The sequence below is a fragment of the Caretta caretta genome, chromosome 17 (assembly GCF_965140235.1).
Source record: "Caretta caretta isolate rCarCar2 chromosome 17, rCarCar1.hap1, whole genome shotgun sequence".
Classification (NCBI taxonomy): domain Eukaryota; kingdom Metazoa; phylum Chordata; order Testudines; family Cheloniidae; genus Caretta; species Caretta caretta.
In genome coordinates this window covers 16,413,145-16,423,592 of record NC_134222.1, presented here as the reverse complement: position 1 = coordinate 16,423,592, position 10,448 = coordinate 16,413,145, and the positions used below count along the sequence as shown (strand labels likewise).

Genomic DNA, 10,448 nt, shown 5'->3' with positions numbered 1-10,448 from the left:
GCTGAAGCCAAATTAAAATGTTAAACAGAGTCATTCCTCCTGTGGCCCTGCCCTGCCCTTTGCCGCTGGAGTCAGCCGGAGCAGAATCGAGCCCTGTTCCCGTCGGAGGACATATGGGGTGGCTCTGAGGTCCTGTATGAATGGGATGGGAGTGCAGCTTTGAAACTCCCAGAGCGAGGAGGGTTCTCGGTATTGCAACATCAGCAAAATTGCTTCCGCTTTTCACTTGCTCTGGCTTGCGCTGCAGCCCAAGGAGTTGGGTAGGTTTCAGCCCAGAGGGCTTTTTGAGAGCAGCTGAGCCTTTTGGACCTTTCCCCTCTGGCCCGTGCTCATCCCTAGCCCCAGGCGAAGGAAACGCAGGAGGAAGTTTTGCACAGACTCACACTGAAGCGCCCTACCCCGTTCTAGAGCCTGCATAAAATATCACATGGTTATGGAAGGGAGCAGGACCGAGGGGCGTTATTTATCCTTCAACCCAGAACAATCCCTGTTGTTCCTTCCCACGTGGTGGAAAAATGGCTGAGGGAGTTCCTGCAGCAGGGCTACGGTTGGTTCATCTGTGGACAGCTGGAGAAGACAGACTGCAGACTTTTATTGTTACCTCATCCTCCCAACCCACCCTTGCTCAGCTTGTGTGTTTCATTTACTTTTATGGCATCCTATTTGACGTGTAGCTAGTGAACCATCTGGGGTAGGGATTCTGCGTGGGGCTTAGCCCAGTGGGGCCCAAGCCCAGTGTTCCTAGGTACTACGACCACTATACACATCATAATAGACTTATATGTAGAAAACTGAGAGGACCCAGTGATTAGGCCACTAGCCAAGGATTTGGGAGACTTGCCTTTAATGCTCTGCTCTGCCACAGATTCCCTGTGTGACCGTGGGTAAGTCAATGAGCCTGTCTGTGCCTCAGTTCCCTGCTTGTAACAGGGGGAGGAGCACTACCCTGCCTCCGACGGATGTTGTGAGGCTGAAGACATTGAAGATTAGGAGGCTACGGTGCTAGGGGCCAGAAAAGCACCATTTTTAGACAGAAAATTTGTAAGGCCCTGCCCATGCCACATGGGAAAGGCTGTGAACCATAGATGAGAGCGGTGTGGGCCAAACTCCCTGGAGCTTGGGGGAAAAATCAGTCTTGGGAGAATCCCAGTAAAATCCCTGTTAGCTACCAACTCTAAGGATTTGCTTTCACTAAGAACCTCTACTCCCTCATTCCACTCAGCTCCCCACCCCCTCCTTACCTTGACATCAAGCCTGCTGTGGTCTTTGATTTCTTTCCCAAACCAGGAATATTTTCCTTCAGCCTGAGTTACAAAACCCCAGCCGTTAACTCATATATCACGTCAGGGATCTGGCTAAAGCAGGGATCTCGTATTGCGATTCTTTTGGTGGGCCACCTAAAGTGGTCTGGACAAATCACTGCTGTGTAGTTTACATAGGGTTGTTCCCTGTGGGACAAACACACCTTTCCCCCCATTGAATTACTATGATTCTGGAGTACAAGGTTCACTTGAGCTGTGTAGGGTCCATAAAAAACCCACTGAGAAGCTACTATTTAGCTTGAAGGCAAGAGATTGGCCAACATATTTAAATTAGGTGACAGGAAATACTTAAAGACAGAAATGGCTATACAAAACTGAAGGTCAAGCAAGGTCCAGCATTGATGCAGGTGACCTGGTTTCCAGACGTGGGGAACCTCTGCAGCTCCCAGGGAAGTCAGTGCCGTTGTTTAGTCCAGTTGTTAATGAAATCTCAGTTAGAAATGAAATTCCCAGATGCTTGCAGAGAGAACAAAAAGAAAAGGGGAATTATAGAAGAAGGCACAGCCTGTGGCTTGGGCATGTGAATCCTGCGTGTTCAGGGCAGGGTGTCTCATGTGAGTCCAGTGACCTCGGTCGATGGGAGGATTTTGGAGCTCTTCCCAAAGGGGAGAGGAGATTGATTTGCATTGCTGGTTTGGGCTGAGGGAAGAGAGAGCCCGATCCAAAGCCCACTGAAGTCCAGTCCAGGCTAAAGACAGCAAACTCCTGCTTTTCTTCTGAGTAACCTCACCTCCTAGCAGAGGGGAAAGCCTGAACATCTCACTCTTACCTCTAACAGCATCCTTGGTGTGGTCAGATGCATTGTTTGGAGTGGCAGTTTGCTGACCAGAGGCAGTATTTCTAGATGAATGCCTCTGAAATCTTTATGCTACATCGTGCCCTGCATAGGCCGCGTAACTTTCGGAGACTGTCACAATGTTAACAGAACTATGTTTTCACATCCCTTCCACCGGGAAAGCCAGGCTGTATTAGGACGGTGACTCAGCCTGTTCTTGGAGGGTGAGAATGATGATGATTAATTCTGATGAACCTCCAATGCTAACTGAAAATAGCTTTTTTTTCTGCAAACTGTTTTGAGGTCTGATATCTCACAGTCCAGCAGGGCTGGAAACAGCTGCTCTATCCCATGAACCTGCATTGTCCTCTAATACCCCTTCCCCAAGCCTGAGAACAAGAGCCAGGTGGGAGGATGACTTGCAGGATTATCCCTATGCTGGGGATCACATGGACCCATTGCTCTCAGATTGTCTGGAAAGCCCTTCAAACCAGCAGAAATCTCCCGCTTTCATTAGTCCTTCCTGGCCCTGAGGGTTTTGCATAGCTTAGAGACCATGGAATTTCAGCTCAGAGAAGCTGCTTGTTAGAGACCCAGGTCTGCCCTTCTAAATCAGAATGCTAGCGTTTCTTAAGCTAATGGGCCCCAAACATTACAGCTCCCAGCTGCAGCATCATGAGCCATTGCCTGTGTGTGTGTGTGTGTGTGTGTTTTAAGTAAGGGTGTCTATAAAATTACCCTTTTTAGAGGAGGAGAAGAGCAGGAGAAACAAGTAGAACTGAAGGAGGTGATTTTTCAAAGAGAAGACTGGAAAAGGAACAGAAGAGAGGGGCTTCTCTCCTCCATTTGTCTGTCACCTCTCCATGCACCTCCCATCCCGTCTCATCCCCTCCACACTTCAGCTCTTTCCTTATCCCTTCTGACACGCCTACTTCCACATCCTCTCACCATCTATCCACACTCTTCTCTTGCTCTGTCTTCTTTCCACTTTTCCATTTTCCATTTCCACTCACCATTAGGTGCTAAACCCAGATTAAAATAAAAAGGACCATCCCTTCGGTGGGAGAACAAAGGAGTCTAGACGACACCCCCATACGTCATCCAATAATAGCTTAAATTTCATGAGAAGGTAATCATCATGAACATTCAAGGCAAGCAATTTGTGTCAGTTCTTCAGACCCTGGTTCAGCTGTGCTTTAAATGGTGTGACCCACAGGGTCAGTCCCAGACATTTGAGGAAATGAAAAATCTCAGCTGTGGCTGGATTCAATATCAGATAATTTTCCAAAGCCATTCATGTGTTCAGACTGGAGAATAGGCTTTAACTTCCAATCTAAGTATGCCTGAGCTTCGAGAAATGGTTCAAAATCTGAACCCAGAATTTCTGCCCTTGTGGATCTAGCATCCCTCTCCCCACATGCACTTTGGGGGTGTCAGACATCCAGATCTAGACCCAGAAATGAATTTTGCAGACTGGGCCTATTTCTTGATCAAACTCATTGCCCCTTTCCATCCCTCTTTCATTTCCTTTTTGACATGGACTCTAGCCCTGCCTCTTACTCTGAAGAGCATTTCTCACCCCTTTTCCTTAGTTGCATAGCTCACATGTTGTTGTAAAGAAATATGCATCAATGTCAGTGGGACTGTGTGGGATGGGATGTGCTATGAGACGGGGCCAGACCACTGTGTGGCACGCCTTAGACTGATGGGTGACTAATTGGTAATAACTGATTTTACTGAGTGACCTTCCCCCTTCAGTTCTGTCCATAAATGGACCGCACTAAGGGTCTGCCTGGTGCCTACCACAAGGGGCTCTTGGCCCTGCACATTAACCCTTATACAAGATGGGCCAGATTCTAATCTGGATTTTTACACAGATGTAAATCCAGCGTGACTTCAGTGGAGATACCCCTGTTTTACACCTGTGTAACTGAATCTGGGTCTGCCAGCCTCCTCTGAAATCCTTTACCTTGGAGGCGTTACATCTTAACCAACAGGCTTGTCACACAAGGTCAGTTAGTGTGTTAAAGACATTTCATATGCAGGGACTGGTTTGCTTGAGCCCTTTAAGGCTATGGGGTACCCTGGAAGCAGAACTTCTCGCTGTCTCTGACAGAACCGTACCGACTCCCTGTCTGTATTCTGTAAACTCTCCTAGTTACTGGGCATGGCTCCTCGTTGTTAGTGTGATGCTCTCTGAGGTGAGTGAGACCAGATTTGTTAGAAGACAGCTTTTGGCTTTGTAACACAGCATGACTCCTCTCTTTTCTACTGGGGTTAGCCCTTCTGTGGCAGGGAGTAGCAGGCTCAGAGGTCCCCTGCTAGAGGCGTCAGGGTCTGACCACACCCTGTCAAAGAAAGGAGCAGAGGAGTTGAGTCCTCCAACTGGCCTAGAGAGGCTGCAGGGGCAGGGGCTAGCCCATCAGAGGGTTGCAGGTTAGTATAAAAGGAGCTGAAGTGCAGACCAGAGTCCATTGCTGCCTTGAACTGGAGGAGCGTGCATGGCATTCCTGGTAGGCTGAAGGACTGCAGAACCACAAACAGAGCAGTTGCTGGCAGGGACTAGGGGAGTGAGAGGGAGCTCCTGGCTGGCTGTTGGGACTTGCTGTATGCCCTTCGGTAAGGGTGAAGCATATATGAAGGTGAACGGGCTGCAGGGAAGTGACCCAGGGAAATGTAGCAGCATCGTGAGTGATCAAAGGGATGCAGTGGGTGGCTGCTATTCATAGGGTCCTTGGGCTGAAACATGGAGTAGTGGGTGGGCCCAGATTCCCCATCATTAGCCATTGGGGAAGCAGCCTGAATATTGGACTTTGACACACCCCTGGAAGAGGATCTGAACTATTAGTGGCCCAGCTGGAGAGCTGGGGCCATAAAGGCCCAGAGAGGGCAAAACCATTGTCTCCAGGGAGGGAGCGCTGGGTACCAGCGCTGGGTACCAGGGCCGGGACTGGGTAAAGACTGTGAGACTGCTTAAAGACAGAGAGGCCTTGCGATAGGTCTCTGTTGGACTGTCTACCCTGGAAGGGGTTCATTTTGTTTGTGTTACCTACAGACTGTGTGGGATTCGGCTGAGTCACTGAAACCACTGACGGGTGTCACCAGAAACCGAGAGAGGTGCAGCCACGCACCCAGCCAGGGGACGATCGTCGGAGGTAGGTGTGATCCCATTACACCTTCACTTAAATTAATGCTCTCTGAAGTCCTCCCCTTACTCTCGGACATCAAGTCTAGGAGAGGCGATACTTTGTGGTCCTCATCTGCACAGCATATCATGTTTACCAGAGCTGCTCTGTTATGGTAAACTTTCAGTCTGTTCCTATGGACTGTTTGGGGTAAGCCCTGGCCATAGGGTTTCTGTACCTGGTACATGAGTTCATGTAGTCTCTCTCCCACCTCGAAAGGACCCTGAGTCCTGCATTTTATGCTTTTTTACAGGGGCTAACGCCAATACCAGATCACCCGTATCAAAGGATCTTTCACGTGCCTTTTGCCATGTCACGCTTTTTGTACAGTTTGGCTCTTTTCAAGGGTATGCTGTGCCAGCTCCATAATGGATTTTAGCTCTGCCCTGAATTTGAATACAAATTCAGTCACTGGCTCTCAATGTTACCTTCCCGTGAATCTCTGACCAGGTCTAGGGGACCTTGGAGCTTCCATCCATACAGGAGGTCAAATGGGGACAATCCTGTTGACTCTTGGAGTACTTTTCTGAAAGCAAACAATAGTTAAGGCAGTAGCACGTCCCAGTTCCTTTGCCTTCCTGTCCACACAAATTGTCAGCATGGATAGAAGTATCCCATTAAATCTTCCAGCTAGCCCATTTGTTTCTGGATGACATGGGGCAGACCATCATTCTTGCCCCGCACCTTTTCCATGACTCAGAGAATACGTAGGACCTGCTAGCAAAGTCAACTACTACCCATATGTACTGTATGTTTTTCCATTTCTGGGCAGCTTAGGGGATGGACCCATAATGGCCGTGGGAACCCTGTGGAATGCTGCGCCAATTAGAAGCAATGGTTGCAACGAACTTTGCAGAGACTTCCCGTCTTTTTCCACTTTTGGCACAAGTCACAGGACTTACAATATTCCTTTATGTCCAGGATTATAGTGGGCCAATAAAAATCCCTCTGAAGCCTTTCAATGTCTCTCTACTCCTGGATGGCCAGCGAATGGCAGTCCTGAGCTACCCACAGTAACGCTGCCCTGTGCTTTTGGGGCAATAGGTGTTGTCCGTAGGGCTCCCTGGGGCCCTTGTTCCTTTCCCACTGGGGTTTCCCTAAATATCCTACGCTCTTCCCTATTATCCTCTGCAGGGGTGGTGCTATGCACTGCTTCCCTAATGCTCTTTAGGGAAGCGTCTGTGTCCTGACCATTAACAAAAGCTCTTTGCAGGGCTGCTTCAGTGAGAGGAGCTGGTGCCCCTCCCTGGGAACGTGTCCCTGCCCAGCAAAGGGGCTTTCCCTGTCCCCTCAGTCTCTTCCTCCACTGGGCCAGGCAAAAGGGCTTCTCGGATGCACAATTTCCCATGGCACTGATATGTCATCATTTCCAGCCAAAGAGTCTGCAGGGATACCATCCCAAATTCCCACGGTCAGAGCATATGTCGCCCACTTCCACTCCAACTCTGCGTAGGCTCAGGGTGCTGTGACTTCCCAACTTTCCATAAAGAGGAGTCTGACATTTTCCCCTGGGAAGCATGTCAAGCTCTCTGAGCATCTCCCTTTTAACCTGTGCAATCTGCACAGCCGTCTCTCTCCAGGAATAGCATACCCTGCCATCTGCCTGTACATCCTCAATGAACATCTTGTCCACCTCCATAGGTTCAGACCTTACAAAGTTTACTAACACCCTCCTTACGTCCTGAGTTCACCATAGCTGTGTTAACCCTGGCAGGATGGGACTTGAGCTTGAGGCAGTATCTCCTCGTATGCTCGGTATAGGCATGTCCTTGGGCCTATGTCCTGGGCCAGAGGTTTGTAACTGGGTTACTTGGAGGGTACCTGTTTGGGGTATATTTGGCCTTGGCTTCCTCCCGTGAACAAATCTGGGCCTCTCTCCTTCCCTTTGGGGGTTTCTTTCAATCCCCAATACAAACCGGCAGCCGTCCGCGCTATGTCAGGACGCTTTTCCCATAGGGCAGCTCTGATTTCATCTGAACAAGCATTAAAGAAATGTTCCTGGGCGAATAAATCAACTAATTTCTCATAATCGCCTTCTGGCCCTTTACTTTTTGCCCAGATTTTCCCTATAATCCCACATTTTATGCATAAACTCCTCATGATGGATATTGTCCTGCTTCTCTAGGTCCCTAAACTTTACACGGTGTGATTCAGGAGTAATCTGAAACCTTAGTGGCACAGCTTGCTTATATTTATCATAGTTCATTGCTTCCTCCTGGCCCAAACCAGTGAAGACCTGGAAAACTTTACTGAAATGTTGGGGATCAGTAGAGACCTTTATTTGTCCTTAACCATGCCACTGGCCTGGCATGTTCTTACAAAAGCAGTTAAGTATCTATACAGGCTGAGTCTTGGCAAGGTGGACGCAGTCTGTCCCAGCTAGGTAAATGCTGGGGGTGGGGGTCGGGATTACCTGCAGGCTGGGGAATACCTTTCGGCTGCTCCAGCACTCTTAGCTGCATTTTATGTGCCTCCATCGGCTGCTGGTATGCTCACTCCTCTGCTTCCGTCGCCTCCATTCATCACTGGTGGGCCCGCTCCTCTGCCCCCTAGAGAGCTTTCTCCTCTTGCATTCTGAGCTCTGCCATCTGGAGGTCATATGCCACCTCGTCCCTGCAGAGCTGCCATCTGGCCAGCCCTGCAGGGAATAAGGTCTGGCTGGTTTCCCAGCTCTGGTCCATCTCCCTCATTCTATTCCTCCCGTTCAAAATACTTAGCACCTGATCCTCTGATTTCCCCCGGGGGAAGGACCATATTTCAAACATAAGATCCCATGCTGCTCTTTGTCCACGGTGTCCAAGCACGCTAACTGGCTCTCTTCCCCCTTTCCGTGTTCTGTTTCCCTTAACACAAAAGAAAATAATACACCTTGGACTTTGTTCCCTCACTTTGAATCCATTAGGGTCTGTTACTACAAGTGTTTGGCCTGGTTGCTGATAGTGTAACTTCTGTAACGACTATGCCCCTGGGATGTTTTGGGGATCACCCCGACCACTAAGGGGTTCTCCTTCGTAACTTTGCGTGCCTTAATGTCATGCTGCTAACGGTCAGAACTCTGACCCCAGTAGCCAGCCTATAAGCATAAGGGTCTCACCCTGGCTTCCACCTGCCTGGTGTCCCCAGAAGCCCTTTTGGTCCTGAGCTCCCCCAGATCTGTCTCCCTGAGTTCTTAACTACCAGACACCTGGACTTTTCCCTTCTGGTTCATCACCCCTGGGGGAGTAAAACCTGCCCCAACTTATCAGTCCCCATGGGGCTGAAGATTGCACAACAGGATAAAAATAAACAACAAGTTTATGTAATAGAAATGTTACCGATTCAGAGATGAAATAGTGCGGAAAAGCAAACCCAAGTTACACAAAAAATAAACACAAAGATGCAACCTCAGCCTTTACACTGCTGTATTAGCTCAGTTCCCTTTTCTAATACAAGCTACCTGTTGCCTCGGAACAGTTTCCCAGCATGCCCTGTGCCCTAGAGGGGAGCCAGTGTTTCGCAGGCAGCCCCCTCCTCAGATATTTGTGGATAGCCTTCACTTCAAAGAAACCCTTCCCTTGTAACAGAGGTAGCGGGTGTTTTCTTTCTCTCAGCCCATGGTAATTCATGGTTACACAGAGTGGGGGAAGCTCCCTCCTTCCTTAGTTTTCCAAGACAGGTTTCCTTGTCAGTGACTTTACATGAACTTTCATGCTCCACCATTGCCTTTCCCTGGATTATACAATGCTCAGTGCTTGGAGTTAGTTTCACGTCAACCACTCCCTGCCTGATTTGTCCGTCCCTCCCTCCCCACAACTCCTGCACGGTGATGCTGCATTGCATCTTGGTTCCAGTGGCAATGTTCTGTACACCTGCACACAGATCCCAACCTGCACACAGATCTCCTAATGGCCATCACATGCTTTCCCAAAAGACCTTACTTGACATCTCTTGCTACACAATAACATTGTAGACAGCCTGTTCATTCACTTGCTTATTCTTTGGGGTTCAGGCCCCCTCACTCTCCTCTTGAGGTGTCTGGATCCTGATTCTCACAGCATCTCCACCCTTCTCCCCACGGCGTCTGCAGACTTTTGGCGATGAGAAAGAAGGAGAGAGCTGAACCCAGAGGGATTTATTTAGTTCCTGATCCTGAGACTCACAGCAGGAAACAGCCCACTAATAAAACCAACAATTGGTGAAACAACTAAGGGTGATATAGTCAGTGCAACTTCCCCTTTTCAGGGTGGATACAAGAAGTCACCCGATGCACAGGCAGAGAAGGAGGAGAGGGCAGCAGTGAGTGTCCAGACAAACAGCTCCATCCTACCACCAGCTAAATAGCCAGATTCTAGCATTCAGTACAAGGGGCCAGCCTCAGCCATGGCAGATACGTACATCAGACACATTGAGCTGCTTGGCTTCGAGAAAAGGTTTTTTCCAAGCCAACATTATGTAAGTACTCGGAGATTGCACTGCAGAGCAATAAACTGAAGGTTTTTTTTTCTTTAGGTATAGTTTCCCTCTGCTTCGTTTTACCTTCAATTTTAAATAATACCTTGAAAGAGAAATTCTAAAAGTAAAATTCTGGGGGAATGCTGCTGCTCTTCTGAGCTGAGACAGCAGTCTGGATTGTAGTTAGAAATGTCTGTTCCAGACCTGAACACCCAAGAACATCAGGAGACTTTGGGTCCAGATCTCAGCTGCTTGGCTGATTACTGTCTTTGTAATAGGCTGAACCAAAATGCGGGGTGCTCAGAACCAAGAACTTTGGGGCAAATAGGAACTGAACGCCCTGGCTCACAATTGTCACTAGCTTTAATATGGAGGGTGTCACTGGGGGGTTTTGATCACTTGCCACTGTTGGAAAAGCAATTTTCCTGGCTCCCCGCTCTCCATTTCTCCCCAGTCGCTCTTGCATTTCTATTCTCTGACTAACTTTTTCAATCCCTAATCTTTCTCTGTATACAACAGAGCTAGATGAAATTTTTCAATCAACATTTTTTTTTTTGGGTGGGGAAAAAAGTTTTGCTGTAATAAAAATTTTCTGTGAAAACAGTTCTGCATTGATGAAATTTTCAATTTTTTTTATAAAAAAGATTTGAACCAAAATGAAAAAAATTGTCAGTTCATTCTGAATTATTGTCATGGAAAAAAACTGAAAATTTTAATGGAAATAAAATAGGCGTT

General features: G+C 48.3%; 1 protein-coding gene across 2 annotated transcripts in view; it reads left to right on the top strand.

Annotated features, from left to right (window-relative positions):
* The first annotated feature begins 339 nt into the window (after window positions 1-339).
* The window catches only part of NCF1 (neutrophil cytosolic factor 1), a 34,197-nt gene continuing 24,088 nt past the window's right edge, over window positions 340-10,448 (top strand). The window contains exon 1 of one of the 2 annotated variants that reach the window (XM_048824040.2): window positions 340-5,252. Coding sequence is in view for 1 of the 2 variants with exons in the window: in XM_048824039.2 (XP_048679996.1) it covers window positions 9,642-9,713 (72 nt within the window). In the remaining variant the exon portion in view is untranslated. Of the gene's footprint in view, window positions 5,253-9,507; window positions 9,714-10,448 lie in introns of those variants that run through there. The other variant, XM_048824039.2, reaches the window with a different exon arrangement.